Genomic DNA, 17,342 nt, shown 5'->3' with positions numbered 1-17,342 from the left:
AGCTACTGTATTCTCTAATGACTGTGCCAACACTGTAATTACCAAAGCAGACTTTTAAGAATAAACATACTGTATTACTCATCTCTTTCCTGCTTTTACGTCATAGCAGTGGATACTGTTTCCAATGAGGCGTGACTGCACAATTTTACCTGATAACAGCAAGTGTAGGATGCAGCATAGATTCAGGTTGTGGACTTAGCAGGGGATTGGTGGTAGCCCCTGAAGGGAGTTACGGCTTGACAAATATTTGAAGTGCAGCCCGGCTCTGTTTACCTCAGCCACAGCCGCAGGTTGATGCTGCTGCTATTGAATTATGTATCACAAAGACAACAGAGCCGACAGTGTCAGTGTCAGAGAAATTTACAATTGAAAACAGTTTCACAGAGCTTCTGTTTGAGTGTTTTTTGCTCTTCTTTATTTTACAGTCATTCAAATGAGCGATTGTTTTTCAGGAAACCTGGGAGAAATCAATAGAATTGATCCACTAGGACTAGCAGATCCCTGACCTGGATGATTGCTTTTCTTTCTTACTTTTATCCAAGCATACCAGTGATGTTTTGAAGCACTCTGTATTCCAGAAAACGAGTCTAAACACACAGTTAAACATGTATTTGCACACTGTACATCTGCATTTTCTTCTTATCAAATTCACTTACATTTAAAGTACAAATGACAACATCTACCACGTTAGAAGAAATGTGAAAAGACTTGAGAAAAAAGGGCCAGCAAATGGCGAGTTAATCCCAACTTTTGAAGTACAACTTGTCAAACATGGTTACAAAAACAGGCCCACAAAGGGTTAAGAGAGGGGACCGACACTGAGATGTGTTCATTTACAGAGTGCAATCACAGCATAACCATTTTACAAAATGCTTTGTGAGGAGGTTTAATATCCTCGCTTGATTATTGGCTATGGAAATATATTGTTCCATATCAGTGCATCTCTCAGGATAATTGGATTTGTACAGTGTGTTCATTTAACTACTGATGCCAGCTCATCAATAAGGGATCTGCTCTCTAAATCATGAGTCCTTAATTATGGAATTGGATCCGTCCAACTCGTAGTGCAGTTGGACTGAGCAGGCCTTTTTCTCACAGCATTGAAAATATCTGATATCAAATTGATTGTTGTCCAGTAAGAAAGCTGCAGTGCCTCAGGCGTCTGGCTTTTGTGCAGTAAAGTGGAAAACCTGGATACTGGAGCTACTACTGCATCTGAGAAAAGTCGAAAAGACAGTGAAAAGGTTTAAATGAACCAACACGTCAATATCCTTGCCAAGTCTTGGTCAACCCGAGAGACCTACCCTGTCAAAGAGCTGTGTCCAGTGTTGCAGATCAGTGGCCGGCAGGAACAGTTCATGGGTCCACGGTGGGGATGGTGCTCACCTTGTTGTTCCGGCTGATTCTCCGTTCAGGCCGCGGCCGGGGCAGTTTGGTCTGGATCAGCTCCTCTGGTGTGTTACCCAGCGGAGGCAGCAGCCTCTTCTTGCTGTTCCTGGTCTCTGGTAACCACTGAGGTGGCAGTTCGAAGGGTCCAAAACCAAACTGTGTGGAGTCCTCAGCTTCTGTGGGTGTAGCAGGTGCCACCTGAGATGAAGAGGCATAAGCACATGTGTGGACCGGAGAGGCCCGAGGTGCTATGACAGAAGGAGGGCCTTCCTTGGTGATGACCAGCCCTCCACCTGTCCCCTGTAGAGGGTCCTTTTTGGTGATCACCTCCCCTCTGAGGCTCCCCAGTCTCGACCCACCCTTCTGGTCCTCTTTAGGTCCAGGGCAGCCTCCTGGTCCTTGGGAAGGGATCTCATTCTCTACATCCTCCTCTTCCTCTTCTTCCTCAGAGGGCCTGAAGATCTGCTGCTGGCCGATGTTAAACATCTCCAGAAGCTGGCTCCCAGAGCGTCCGGCCGTCTCCAGTCCAACCGGCTCCCCGATCACACCCTCCGCTCCTAAAGAGGCCAGACCTCCTGTGCTGACCACGTTACGGCGGCTGTAACGTCTGTGAATCCTGGCCAGCAAGTCCAGCCAGCTGTGACGAGCTGAGCGGTTAACAGTTAGGAACAAAAGCGGATTGGTGAGCAGGGACACCTTGGGTAGCCAGAGGGCCGTCAGATACAGTGAGATGGGGAGCTCTTTAGTGTCTGCCAGAATGGTGCGATACACCACCAAGGCTCCATAGGGGGCGCTGCAGGCTGAGAAAGCCAGCACCACAGCCAGCAGGGTGGCGTGTAACTCAGCCTCTCTCTGGGACACGTATGGGATGGAGATGCTGTTTTGGGGAGTCCGCAGCGCCGCGATTATCACCTTCTTCTTCTGACTGGCACTTAGCGCTCTGCGGATCAGCAGCATGAAGAGGAAGACCAGAGCGAGGGGGAGGATCAGTGTGGTGACGTTGTAGATCAACACGTACACCATGTGGCCCAGGGAGCGGGCGTGGTCATCGGAGCAGGACGAGGTGACGTACACGTCCGTCACATTGGTCACAGCAAACACAGGGAGGCTCGCCACAGCAGCGTGGACCCAGATATAGATGACCAGATCTCGGGATCTCGCATCAGAGATCTTCCTCTCTAACGGGTACAGCACAGAGTAGTATCTAGAGGCAAAAAACACAAATCATTTCAGCTTAAAGACATACATTCTGGCCTTCTCTATCAGAAGAAAATGTCCACGTTTCACAGCGGGAGAGTTCTTCTGTCTGAAGTACACGCATAAACTGCATTTGGGATCTCCAGGTTTCTAAAGACTTGGATTAAAACTGCATGGAAACATTTTATGTTTTCTTTTTCAGCTATTTTTTACATCTCAAAACAGTCCCCATCTACTTCAGTTGTTTAGGAGAATGCTGCTGTTTTGCTGTGAAGCTCAGGAAATTGTTTGTGGACGGGGAAACTTGATCTCCTGATCTCATATTAGCGAGGGTGAGAAGGTAATGACTGAATTTGAATTTTGGGTGAACTTCCATCCATTAATGCATGCTCACAATTTCATTGGCTTAATGGGACACTTGATTATAAAAAAAGGAATAATTTATGTTATTAGCAACACCTGTGCTTTTCTTTCTATGACAAGTGTCGACTATTAAAAAGGCCTTTTGGCTGACTGAATACAGTCGTGCTCATACAGCTTATGATTAAATATATTTTAAGTGAATGCCCCTAAAATACCCCAAACTGTGACAAAAGCTTCAGTATCTCGCTATGAAAATACATTGATACCATTTTTTGTAGTTAATCAAGTTTGTTAAGCAAAACTGAAACTATGACCCTCTCAGTGAGGTAGAGCTTCAAGAGGTTTTTCTGGATGGTACAAACCAACCCATTTGTGCACTTACTGTATTCTTGGTGATAATTTGTGACGTATTTTGAATGAAAATGTTTAATAAAAGTCTTAGAAAACACATGTTGAGCTAAAAGTTGCTAATGTGAAGATGCTAACAAAGACCTAACTAATAATCAATCGATTAAAAAATGATTTCTTGAATAGTTTTGGTTTAACGACTGAACTGGGCCGGATTTTCTCTCCATTTATCTCTACTACCTTATGCAGAAGTTGAAATTGTGTGGGTGTTTTTTCATGCAAACCCACAAACACATAACTAGATCTCCTCATATCTGTAGTATGCAGATTGTTTTTCATCCCATTGCTGTCCCTTAATAATAAGCACAACAAATCACTTGAAGGACTTGCTTATTTCCCTGGATTGTCTCTTCATCACCACATGCAACTCTGTGTGTGTGTGTGTGTGTGTGTGTGTGTGTGTGTGTGTGTGTGTGTGTGTGTGTGTGTGTGTATGAGCCCATAACTGCTGCAGTCTCAGCCTGCCTCTATATCCACAGCGTGAATTACCCTCCTTGAGAATAAATAATTCATCGCTTTGATAGCATTCTCGCTGTATTAGTTGCTATGGAGGCAATATATTATCTTTGTTGCAGTGAAAGCAAGGCTGAGGCGAGGCTGCACAAATACAGGATCTGACCGCAATCATCATCAAAAATAAATGAGACCTTTGATTTGCTATATGTGCTTGGGATGGTTATGCTGACGTCCTGCATGGTTTTTAAATTTAGAGGAATGAGTGTAGCAATGTCCGTCATCATTTGTGAAGCTTCCGACGCTATTTTTAACACGATATCTAATGTATGAAGCATTTTGAGGAAACAGCAGGGTTTTCATACACAGCGATTTTATGAATTGATTGATTGCTTTGCTCTTAACATGTGCAGCGACAAACAGGAGGAAACTCATACTAACGTGACTCATCCTTTATGTAAATGAATCAGAGCTTACATCGTGTAGTCTGAGTGTAATCACTAGTACGTGTTTGGGAAATGCAAGGATGAGTGCCACAGGATTACCTCTAAGTGGGCGAGCCTAATTTTACCAGTTAAAAGCAGTTTATTTTATTTGTAAATGTGAAAATCAAAATGTTTCATACATTCATTAGATATTGTGTTGCAAAAAACCCCTCAGCACCCCCAACTGTGACTGACTTACTGCTTCCCTGGTTACAGCTCACGTAAGAGGTTCCAACAGAACTGGTAGAATTACTATTACTAATAATAATTATTAGTATTAATACAAAACAAATCACACATTTATTGAGAAAACTTCAAATAAAATGAAAGCTGTTTAGTTGAGGTCCACTTTTATTCCAGGTAAGTAAGGGCATGCTCAGCATTACTTTTAAAAAGCCAGATCAGCTGTGACCGTATAAGGACAGCAGCAGTCATCTCAGGCTGCTTTTAGCTGCAGCTTTTAACACTGCAGGGAGGCTGCCCAGCGTGGTGCACACATGCTCTATCGATCGCAGACCCCCGACCCTTCTCGTCCGCGCCACAGGGTGTAGATGTAGATTGAAAAAGACTCCTCCAAAAAACAATCTTCCAGAGTTTGCTGCATCACTTTTGCAGCGTGGTTTGTTCGTACGTCCACATCTCCATTTTCAGGAAGAGAATTACTCCTTCTGACTCAGCTAAGCAGTGTATTGATGAACTGATCAGAGAATCGATTTCCACCGTCCACCTCTTTCAAGAGGTACTTTCAAATCCTGTAAAGTGAGTGGGAGGTACCCACCGGCCTCTTTCAAACACATATTTCAAAGTCAGCGGTTATTACTGCAGAGCTGAGAAGAGCACAAAACAAAACGTCACTCAAGTCCTCAGGGACAGAGTGCTCTTTTTGTAATTTCAACCTCAATTATCTTTGGCTAAAAAGTGTACTGTCTTTTGTTCTTTAACAGTGTGCCTAAATTGGTAAGGATTTCACATCATACACTGACCTGTCGAGTGCGATGGCGCTGAAACTGAGCACGGTGACGGAGCAGAAGAGTTTGTGGAGGAACTTGATGGCCTTGCAGAGCAGCAGAGTGTGTAGCCACCAGCAGCAGCGAGGGCTTGCTCCGAGTGCAACGTCGAAGGGAACGCAGACCAGGCTGGCGCAGATCCCCGAGCATGCCAGGTTCTTGATGAAGCGGTTGGTCACGGATTTAAAGACATTCGTGCAGCAGGTGCACCACAACACCGTGGCATTTCCTGTGGGGTAGAGGAAAGTTTCGAAATAAGATTAACCACTCCAAACACTGGTGTGAATGCATCCCTTAACAACTAGAATATTTACAAAGGTTAAGTCCCCAGATCTCTCTGTATCCTCTTCTCATGCTTGTTTCCTCAATTTTCCTCCCACAGTCCAGACAGAAAATAGTTGGGTCGCCTAGAGACGCTTAATTGTGCATTGGTATGAAACAAGGGTGATGATCTGTCTAATCTATGTGAGTCAGCACAGATGGATGGATGATTTATCTGACATGTCTTCCTGACTTCCATCAAGCAAAGAGACTGTTATTGAGCAAATTAAGGAATTAACAGATTTCACAGACCAAAGAGTGAGAAGTTAGGCTTTAACCATTTCATGTTAATGCACTGGCTCCAAGCTCTTCATTTTATAGCCCTCACAGGCCAAAATTGTCAATTCATTAAATGTTTTGTGCCACATATCAAGGCAAGACAACCAAAACAATGCCTGCTCAGTCTTGCTTAACATTTTAATTGCAGGTTGCAGGTTCAAACACTAATTTTTCTCTGCTCCCTGCAAGACGACCTTGTGTTGATCAGCATCTTCTTGCTGCAGGAAATACCTTAGACTCATGTTCAGATAAGATCCTGTATTTCTTGAGACCAAAACAGGTATTTTATGCCAAAACATGAGCTTCTCCTTACCCTAAACCAAGTGTTTTTTGCATCTAAACCTAACCAGATCATAACCACAGCGTTGTGGCAACATAAAATAGATAATTGAACGCAAAGAAACATAAAGTTGCAACATAAAAAATTGCTCCTTTAGAATAGGTATATTTTTTTGGTGAGGCAGCACGTGCCCCTGATGGCAGGACACCCTTTCAGGTATCTATTCATGGAAAAGCCTTTCAACCTGCTTCAGCAAATCCACCTTAATACAGAATGTTTTACATTTTTTACTCTAACCTATAGCTATAGTATTGCTGGTAGAAATCCTAAAGAGCTCTCTGCAAGGTGACAAAAGTCAATTAAACCATTGCTGAGTGAGACAGCACACAATCAGGTGCAAGCGGTGAAACTGGCATTTTCATGTTAAGATCCCTCCATAATTTGGAGTGATGAGACGGTAATGGTTGTTAATTAGACTTAAAAAGGTGAACTTTACACTCCCTGTGGTGCACCGACTGATGTCAGGTCACACAGGGACACATGTGATAGCAGCCTCTCCAAATGTAATTACCCACAGCCGCTGTGCTTAGCTGTGCTCTCACTGTCAGAAACAGAGCAAGATGTTCTCTGGTGACGAAAACTGTTTTATTTTTTCCTCAGGTTATTTTATCCCCGATGTCTGTAAATGCTAGAAAACATGCCAAAAAACACTTAAAATCAATGCACTGTACCAGATGTAAAAATAATTTATCGAGGATTAGGTTAGAATGGATTTCAGACGGAGCTGTAAGAAGCTGTTTTGAAGGTAACAGGCTGTGCTTTACTGCCAGTTAGCTGTTCAGGATTTCAGTAACACACTGTGTTACAGGGCAGCACACAGGAGTAGTATTTCGGGGAAACCCTAATGTAGCGGTAATCAATGATCGAGCCTCTGCACACTGTGAAGCCGACTCACATGGGATAATGACACTAGCACGAATAGCCTTTGTTTAGAACGCAGCATTACATAAGACAGGACGTTTTGTGCAACGATATATTCACATTCCTACATGTAGATCTATTATTGTAGCTTCTGTTTGTTGCGTTCTAATGATTTTGGTAATGATGAGGTGAGATCTCATATGTACAGAGGGAGAAGAATAGAAATAATGAGAAGTAAAGGGAGGACATAAAAGGTCCCTTGTTACTAAAAACCCATTAGTGTGCTCTGATCTGACACCCCTACTGTTAGCACAACATAATTTGCCAGTGCCCTTTCCAAAACCATTGTAAATCATACTTGCAGAGGGAGAGTACTTTCTATGAAAAGAACGGGGTCATCGTTAAAAGATATACCAATGTTGACTGTTAATCAGACGCAGGATGCAAACTGTATAGTCTTCTGTTTCAAATGTGTTGCACACACCCTGACATTCTTCCAACAGGTTTTCTGGTGTTATCACAATGTCACGCCACTTCCATCTTTGCCAAAAGCCTTAAGCTCATCTCAGGAAAATGTGAACATCAGCCATTTAGCCCTTTAGCCAAACAAGAACATCCATATTGGACGATTCTGCAAAACCCCAGATTACGGTCGATGCCAGTGTTTTGAAAATGTCTGTGAATGGCAATGGTATGGTTTGGTTAGGTTTAGGCGCCAAAACTACTTAATTAGGTCCTGTTAGACTATCAAAATAGTTAGCTGAAAAATGTTTCAGATGACAATTGCAGTTTGAATGGGCAGAGGTGTCTAAACTACTTAGGCAGGTTTTAAAATATTTATGAAAAATAGAAATTCCAGCGAAAAAGTCAGAGAATCTCCAAAATCACCAGGATTCATACTCTTGGCACCTTGAGTGTTGGTTGAATTGTATTTCATATAAATCCAACCAATAGCTGTTGAGATATTTCAAAAAATTAAAAAAGAGAAAAGAAAAGGAATAGAAGAATACGATGTTGAGGAAAAGGTAGCAGGTGGATGGAGATGTGTAGAAGTGTAATTGGTCATTGTTTGTGTTATATACAAGGAAACATTTGTTTGAATTATAAAAAATACAATATCAGTCATGGCAAATTCATTATTATATATAATTATTCCTGATAAAAAGAAAAGTGTTTTGAAATCACTGGAGGTAATAATAGTACAAGAAGGGCTGTTGACGGGAGCTCGGTGAGAGTCTCACTTTACTACAGCTGCAATGGTGCGATGTCACACCCTCCATGTGGCTGCAATACAAGTGATATGTGTGGGATCACAGTTTCATCATAATATTTAACATTTTAAAGAATTTCCCACTTAAACAAACAAACAGGATCAAAGAACCAAATACATTATATTATATTCTACCTAAGCATTATGGTATACATTCAGCTATTTTCATAAAAGTGACAAGTCTAGATAATCATATTAAGAGTGTAGGTGGTTTTTAAGAACATCCACTAAAAAGAATGTTTTTGAGCAGTTTTTGAGATCAGGGCTACAAAGTGCTCCACATAGCCATACCTCAGTAATAAGACATGTCCTTGTCATGCCACAATATTGCAATGCTTTTAGTCAGAGCTCGTGTTGTCTCTAAAATCACTCAGTCCTTTTGTGCCTGAAATACTCACCTAGCACTTGAGGAACACCTTGGCAACCACACTCACAGCAGCCAATGGGGAGAAAGAGCAAACACTAAACATGATTGCTTTTTCCCACTTAACAAATGGCAGTCCGACTACAGGTAGCAACATGAAAAAACCATTACATCAGCAATGCTTTGTTTATCTGCCTCACGTGCGTGAAAGTAAGTTGCACCATCTCTGGATTGGTGTTAATGAGAGGCTGTTATCAGTGGATGGGACTCATCCAGCAGTCTAAACAAAGTGTCGTTTGCTGTTAAAATTCAAAGTGTGAAACATCATTAGCACACTTAACACCTTCTTACTTGCATCCCTGTGGTGTCATAATTACTTGAGTTTCAATGGGAGACCTAATGAATGGTAACCAGCTGATGAATAGAGAGCCTGATATTCACGTAGTCCTCATGCTGTAATTAGTCACAGACGTGATTGCAATAACTTTAGCAGGCGCCGTGCACACTGTGGCAGATTAATCACATTTACAGTTAAACTCTGATCTGTGATTTAGCTGTAAGAATTGAGCACCGTCTCTGCTAATTACTTGAAATGCTCCAAATTTAAAAGAATGGTTCGACATTTTCGGGAGATAAGCTTACTTGCTTTCTTGTTAAGAGTGAGACGAGAGGAGAAATATGACTTTCACGGTAGCTTAGCCTACCTAGGCGTAAAGAGAAGGGGAAACAACTAGCCTGGCTCTTTCCAAAGTTCTGCTGAAGCCCGTTTCATCTTGTTTGATTTATCGATACACAATCAGAAAAGGTAAAATTGACCATTTGTGGTTTAAGGTGGAGTTGAGTGTTGAACAGTTTCTTGGCAAACTAACAGTTTATCCATCCATCATGTCTGTGCAGCTTTTAAGCTATAGCACAGTTTGTCAGATAAGGTCAGTGGGCACAATCCTAACCCCTAACACTTAGGCCCTACCCCTGTTTTGCTCATTCACACATAGGGGTAAGTGTCAAATGCTTGTTGGTGTCGTGATAATACCAGTAACACAAGAGAAATAACCTCAGCTGAAGGCGGCATATTGGAAATGCCCGATTAGTTTATATATAAACAGCATCTGTGACAGCCAAAGGTTTTACCCAATAGTGGCATATTTTAACCACTACCCCATGTAACTCTCTCAAGAAATAAAAATTGGAAATGGGTTTGAACCTTGTACGCTGTAGGCCTCTGTATGAGCACAACGTTGTCACATCTGGCAACTTCATGGTGACAACAAGACCCCAGAAAGTCTTTTACTACAATTCTGTTCCGGAGTAAACAAACGAGATACAACGGGGTCGTTATGCTAAGCTAAGCTAATCACATTCTGGCTCAGATTTGGTATCAACCTTCTTATTTAGCTCTCAGAAAGAAAGTGAATAAGTACAGAATATATTCTATACATTTTGTTTCATTGGTTTTTTTTTGGTTGTTCAAGGGTAAACCTCGTTTAACACGTGGATTGGTAAAAAAAAAAAATTGGTTTGTTCTTAATCAAATTACACTTTACAAAGCTTGATTATAAACTCGAGCAGAGATTTGGGGAGACGTAATGTATATAAGGTCTTTGTATTTTAAATATTTCACTCACTGATGCTCTGTATCAAGCAAATACATTTCAGACTGTGTGGAATAAGATGATTTTTCCAACCTAAAAGCTGCTTTTTGGGTTATAATATGAAGTTAACACCAATACAAAAAGCACATAGCAACAACACACCATCCATCCTCATCAGTGCTACCATTGCATTTTCTTTACACTGTGACACATCTCTGTTTGGCACTGACACGGAAAGGAAGCTATAAGAACATATATGAAGCATTTATTTCTAAAACTCTTTTCCACGCCCATGCATCATGTATCGACTTTGTGTTCACGTATCATACATTACTGGATCTGGAGAGATATTAAAATGAAAAGACTGGACACTTCAAATACTTTTTGCCAATGGAGATTTCCACAAGAAGACTGCTGGCATTTTTCAGGCACTCTTACAGACTTACAGATGGAAAGAGATTAAATCACACCTGCATCAGTACAACAAAAGTGCCGACATGATGGAAGCTGCATGTTTTGTGCTTCCCTGATGGTAAGTGCAGTCTGAATATCAAAAAAGATATTGCGGCTTTTATCATTGAACTAAAATCTTTTTTGATGTTGTAAAAAAAGTGGCTTGAGAACAAAGAACAGAAATTTTATGATGCTCTCTGGACCATCATCACTTTTATTATTCATTGTTTTATTCTCTGGGTTATTCATGTATTCACAGTCAGCTTGAGAGTTGCCTGCAGATGAAATCGCCTTGATTTTTATTTTCCTTTGTCGATAGTTGGAGCGAAATGACTGCAGTCTCCAATCGACCTTGCAATATGCGATCGAATGGTGACTGTTCCTAAAATTGAGTCAGATATTTGATGCATATCATCTGTAATGACTTCAGCCATGATTCTCACAGTCTGTGTCGACGGAAATGTAAACTTCACCCTTGTCAGTTTACTCTTATTTCATTCACAAAGAGCAACACTTCTTCCCTTTCCTATTTTTCAGTTTAAATTTTGCATATATTTGCAGATGATATCAGTCTGTTTTGTTGTCTGCAGTGTCTTTGTTGACGCTAAATGGTGCCAAAGTCAGACATTTTGAAATTCAACACACAGTCGCTGTAACATGTACAAGAAAACACTAAATGCTACGGAAACCGAGAACGCCAATGTTTGTAGTTATTTTTTTAATGCTGTTATCTCAGAGATCACAGGTAAATAATTTTATTATCTTGAGAAAAGTTTAGTTTTGTTGAATCCTTTGCTAAAACGTTAATCATGAATCATGCTTCATTTTTATTTACATCCCACTGAGTTCATGTACAGTGGGAACTCTTTTTAATGGCATAATGTTCTGGACTTCTTCCTCATTTTAGATTTCTGGCTTCATATAATGAGGTATTTTAAAAGGTAAAACAGATGTATGAACATGTTTTCCAAGCAATAAACACAAAATACTGAGAAAGAGGAGGCATTTTGAGCCATGCTGCCAAAGGAGAATATTTAGCAGCTATTCATGTCATGTTTCCTGGCCCTGCCACACTGCACTACACAGCAGGAGGTAGTATCGAGTGCGAATCATTGGGCCAGGTTTTGCTGATTTCGGTGTCAGTTTCACCGCATTTCATCATGCTAAACTATTTGCTCAGCCTCTAACCGAGTCCACACTTTTCCAAACATCTCTGGTAATCACGGCTGAGTGCGTTCTGAGCAGCAAGGAGACGGATGTCAGATGTTACAGCCACATTTGTGACAAATCCCACATTCATATTAGCAGGAGGATTGTGTTTCTGGCTGCCAATAGGGTTTGTCAAAGGCAGGACTGTGTGTGACTGATGTGCTGGTGCGGTACATCAATTCACCAGGCTCCTTCCTCGCAGCAGCAGCAGCCTGTCCTTCTACTTGTACAAGGAGGAATATCTGTCACAGAGCCAGAACAGATCAGGCTTAAAAGAAGCTCAAAATGTGTATGGTAAAATTATTACTATTAATATTTGCCAATTTCACGGTGATATATGTAGCTAAATACCTGTCAAGGTGCCGAAGTTTCCTTCAGATCCTTACCTAAAAAACCCATTGCAATGAAAGGCAGTGCCAAATACATGCATTTTGGTTAAATCCATGTTTGTCTTTTGTATGGAATTTTTCTTGTGTTTGATTAATGAACATTAATGTAACTCTGTTTGATATCCAATAATCAAGTTAGCTTCAAACTAACACATGAATGCAAAAAAACACTCACACACAGACAACTCTCAGCTACACACAGGCAACAAGTTGACGAGTCTCCGTTGGCCTAGCCAGCTATCAGAACTGATATTCAGCAATCTGTATCTGTGTTTTTGTGGCCAATTGTCTATAAAATTAATTAATCAAATGTGCTACTTTGGCTCTGATGCAACATTCTGTCTATAATCACCACTCAATGTATAGTCTCACTCAGTGTCCCGCCCACAACACCGAATAATTATCAATAAGTTATCGAATAAATGTAGGAGTGGAAATACAAAGTAGGTAAAAAGGAAACCATAACATTTTATGGAAAGGTGCAATATGTAAGAATTTTAGTTGAAATTCATATAAAAAATTTCTGAAATTATCAACAGAATGTGAAGCAATAACAGTTTTGACGTTGTGACATCTATATATTATGTTGCATTGTATTTAATATTGCAAGTTAAGCAGCTAGCCCTGACTCGTCCCAGCCAAAGCTCCTGGGGTAGCACCAACATTCCTAATGCCCAGTCCCTACTGCTAGCTGCATGGCTAACTATGCTAACTAGCTAACAGCAGCTACAGTTGGCACCAGTTAGTTTTCTCTGCCCCCTATTTGTTTTGAGTTTCGATTTGACAGATGGCCGTTATATATTGCACCTTTAAATACAGTACTTGGGTAAGCTAGTAGTAAGTTACATTCTATCATTGGCTATTATTAAGTTTGACATCAAGATTTTCCTTTTAAATGCAAATATATATATATTTATATATGATATATATATATATATATATAGATATATATATATCAGTTATATTCAGTTCTGAATAGTGGTTATCAGTCTCCTCGATTACCAATAATGGGTATCTGTATCGCTGTGGACAGCTGAAGTACTACAGGGGCTGGGCTGCTAACAGGTGAGTTTACGTGTCTTGACTTCCATATAATTTCAAAATCACAGAAGGAAGTGGAGTTGGAGGATGTGACCGGGTACAGCCCCAACTAATGGAGTGGTAATATTACCACCTGTTGTGAGCCTGCCTGGAAGAAATGAGCACACCATGTAAAAATGTGTTTGCAATTCAACAATTGGAGGGTAACAGTAGTATTGTAACTAGAGCCTCATGAATACTTAATTTTTGGGGCTAATGCCGATACCAGTGTTATGAAGTAGAATTCTGATTTGATATCTCGACCCACATACACACATTTTTCGCGATTACCACAAGAAAAGTGGTTATCAAACACTTCTGAGAAAGACATTTTACATTAGACAATAAACTTTATTGCCTAAAATGACATCAGTGCACTGGACCAGTAAACGTATTACCCCAAGCATCTTTTTATGCATTATAAGCTTAAAAAAAAAGAAAAAAGGGTTTTCATATCAGCAAACATCGGGCATCATATTGATTAGCGGTGTCGCAGTTTTTGAGATAATCACGTATGGTAAAGATGTTCAGCCTTGTTTCTTTCACAGAAAATATTTTGTTCATCTGGACGCCTTTTCACTTGTAATCGAGTAATTGATAGTACTTTTCTTTTACAGTTATGGTTACAGACTCTCTTCACCTGCCTACACTCGAATTTTGAGGATAATTAATTTGCCATAAAAGAGACAAAACACAGTAAACAAAGCTAAAGAGAGATTTGTTTACTATAGCATTTTTCTTTTGGAATTTCCATAGATATCCCAATAATATTGCTATTGCAAATTAGTCTGGCCACGATAATCATGTAGTGCCAATATCTGCTGATATTATCAGCCAACAAATATATCAGTCAGGCTCTAACTAAAACATTACATAGTGAAACATACGGGTAGGATATGGCATAAAGACCACTCACCAGTGGTTTGAATTGGTATACCTGCAAATAAAGATATGTTTTCACATCTTTTTATTCTTTCAAATGGATTTCTTTTGCCATGTTTTTGGAGTCATTTATGTACAGCGTGTGTTTTAGATGTAAGACCTACATGCATTGGGCTGTAAATTTGAGAAAGATGAACAAAATTTTATACAATTCAGTGTTTTTGGGGTACAGACGTCATCATACTGCTGCCTTCTTTTCACCCTAAGTCTTTTCAGTATTAATGATTAAGCTACTTTTAAAGGTGCATTATGTAGTTTTGGGGAAGACATTTTTTTATGTCTAAACAAACTAAATAAACAAACTCTCTTTGTTTTCATGACTGAATAAACTGAAAGAACAAACTGACCTTAAAGGACAACACAGTTCCATACTGCTTTACTTTGTTTATATTTGGCGGACCCTGCCACCTTTCTAGCTTCAAACCTTATTTTCCTCTGAGAACAGCTTGTTTATTCCCTTACGGAAAAGATACATATTTGTACACAGTGCCCCTTTAAAAGACTTGTTTGTTTTTGCAAATTTCCTCTGATATTTTAATCATTCTGGCATAAAGGGAGTCCTCATAGGTTCCCCTGACCCAGACCTAGGAATCAAACTGTTGAGGGTCATGGAAAAAATGTTTTAATCGAGCAGATCCATTAAAAAATACATTTTTTCCTCCTCATCTGCACCATTCTCGGTTATTTACGGGGCCTTTCTGTCAATATGTTCATTTCTATGAGGCGACTTACCCAGCAGCGAACTTAAGAGGATGAAGATCTGAATGGTGGTGGTGAAGTCCCGGTAGGCTTGCTCTCGGATGAGGCGCTGCTGCTCGTCCAGCCCGCTCCCCTCGGCAGGTGGGCTGCTGTCCCACCGGGTCGGCGGGCTCGACGCGTTCAGGAGCTCCAGGCTGAGGTGGGCTGCTGCTGTGAAATTGGCGGCACCGTCCCCGACTGTCGCAGCCCGGCTCCCGCTATCCATTGTCGGCTCAGCCCGCGATCCCGACGGTTCTTAAGAGGGCTGGCGGGATGTCAGCAGCCAGCACTGAAGAGGCATCTCTGATCACCGCTGTGCTACCAGAGGGGACGATGGTGAAGTGTTATCACAGCGGGGACAATCTCCAACACCGTGCATGTCAGTGTAGATGCAAGATGGACACAGGTAGGAAACGCGCGCAGCTGCCTGCCTGCCTGCAACGAGGAGATCTCTTTTCTCAGTGTTAATTGAGGAAAAACATGGTGTAATAATAATCATACATCAGAGCACCGAGGATGCATGCTCCATCATCTCCCTCATGGCAGGAATCCGTGCGCAGAGGTCGGCTGGATCTACTCCCAGCGCACCTCAAACCACAGCGGGCTGCGAAGTGTCCATTCCGGGAAACGAAGCCTCCAGCACGGAGAGCTCACTACCATCACCTCAGGAAAAAAAACAGTGTCTGTCAGGCTGTTACTCCGGCTGCTGCCGCTGCCAATCGCACTGTCAGAGGCTGTTTATTGGTAGACTGACTGGATATTTCACAGCGTGAGGTGCAAGACTGGAGAGGAGAGAGGAGAGAGGAGAGCAGAGCCCCTCCTCTCCTCAAGAAACTCCACTGAATCTTATGAATGACAAGCAGGGGGAGGGAGGAGGGTGTGGGCAAATGACCAAACCCACTGGTCAGAAGAAGTGTTGGCAGTGGTGATCCCTGCAAACCACTCATATGTTGAAACTTTATCATTTCATGTTGCAACTACAGCCCGACCGATATCAGATATTTGAGGCAGACACCGATATCAGGGATACAAACATTCAGAAATTAAAGGGGCAGTATGCAGTTTTGAAGAGAATATTTAGGATATTAATGAGGTGATACTATATCTTCAGAAATATCTGTTTTTCTCCATAACATAAAAAGTACATAAAAATAAGGTCCCCACAACTAGAAAGGTGGCAGGCTCCGCCACATATAAATTAAGTAAAACAGTGTGATATTGTGTTGTCCTTTAAATTGAAATTTGGCACACGCCTTTATTTTCCCCTCAGGCAAGGTGAGGCAAGTTTGTTTGTGTAGCACAATTCAGACACAAGGCAACTCAAAGTGCTTTACAGGGGAATAAAATTACATTATAAGACATTAAAAAATGCATTAAAAATCAATTAAAAACAAGAAATCAAGAAAACAAGTTAAGAAAATAAGCTCAAACAAAATAGATTTAAAAGAGACAAGGCTAAAGAATAAAAGTCACAGTGCAGTTCATGATAAATTGTAAAAGCTTTGTTGATCCCCTGACTTTAATCTAGAGCCATCACCTGGTCAAATACTTTGGTTTATGACCAAATACCTGCACAACTAATAACATTCCCCACAGCCTTCACTGTACTTTGTCCATATGTTTGTGTGAATTAGCAATGATTTTGAATGCTAAATATGCAAAATAACTGAATAACTGAATAAACAAGTTGTTCTCAGAGGAAAACACAGTTTGAAGCTAGAAAGGTGGCGGAGTCCACCACATATAATCAAAGTAAAACAGTGTGAAATTGTGTTGTCCTTTAAGGTCAGTTTGTTTATTCAGTCATGAAAAACTCAGTCAATGAAAATCTTTCTCTTCTGATTAAAATTTCTTCCCCAAAACCTTTTATAAAGCGGCGGATATTAACATTTTTTGCAACAATTCCTCAAATGTGATTATCAACCACTTGATGATTGGAGGCAGGATATTAAGTGTCTAAAATAACACCAGTATACGACGTAGTAGACGACACCTATGTTTATATCCCGTAACAGCTTTTCATCAGTTTCTGTATCTAGATATTCATATTCATTTACAACTTGATAGATACTTGTTGTTATCTCCGTCTTCTCACTCTGAATTTAAAGATCATTTCCTTAGTTTTGTTGGTATTTAGCCGGAGACAACTTGCGTGACACCGATTAACAAACTCAACCACACATCCCTGTCTTTAATCATCAG

General features: G+C 40.8%; 1 protein-coding gene across 2 annotated transcripts; it reads right to left on the bottom strand.

Moving 5' to 3' along the window:
- Window positions 1-389: 389 nt before the first annotated feature.
- On the bottom strand, window positions 390-15,919 carry gpr176 (G protein-coupled receptor 176). Of its 2 annotated transcripts, XR_014624461.1 has the most exons (4): window positions 15,135-15,919; window positions 5,279-5,531; window positions 1,305-2,593; window positions 390-1,215 (listed from the first exon to the last, which is right to left on the bottom strand). XR_014624461.1 is itself a non-coding variant. In XM_084377467.1 (3 exons), the coding sequence occupies exons 1-3, from the start codon at window positions 15,364-15,366 to the stop codon at window positions 1,357-1,359; spliced, it is 1,722 nt and encodes a 573-aa protein (XP_084233593.1). In that variant the 5' UTR covers window positions 15,367-15,919; the 3' UTR covers window positions 390-1,356. The 2 variants fall into 2 exon arrangements, 1 of the variants encoding a protein (XP_084233593.1); XM_084377467.1 differs by having other exon boundaries at window positions 390-2,593.
- Between the last annotated feature and the right edge of the window lie 1,423 nt (window positions 15,920-17,342).

The sequence above is a fragment of the Pagrus pagrus genome (assembly GCF_965226575.1).
Source record: "Pagrus pagrus genome assembly, chromosome: 16".
Lineage (NCBI taxonomy): Eukaryota > Metazoa > Chordata > Actinopteri > Spariformes > Sparidae > Pagrus > Pagrus pagrus.
The sequence above is the reverse complement of the archived record's forward strand: the minus strand, read 5'-3'. Positions and strand labels throughout refer to the sequence as shown.

What these genes read in the sequence shown, in the direction of transcription:
- gpr176 (XM_084377467.1), bottom strand. Translation starts at nt 15,366, where the DNA reads ATGGATAGCGGGAGCCGGGCTGCGACAGTCGGGGACGGTGCCGCCAAT. An exon ending in CCTCTTAAGTTCGCTGCTGG is followed by an intron (nt 5,532 to 15,134) that starts GTAAGTCGCCTC and finishes TCTACCCCACAG; the next exon opens with GAAATGCCACGGTGTTGTGG. An exon ending in AGCGCCATCGCACTCGACAG is followed by an intron (nt 2,594 to 5,278) that starts GTCAGTGTATGA and finishes TTTTGCCTCTAG; the next exon opens with ATACTACTCTGTGCTGTACC.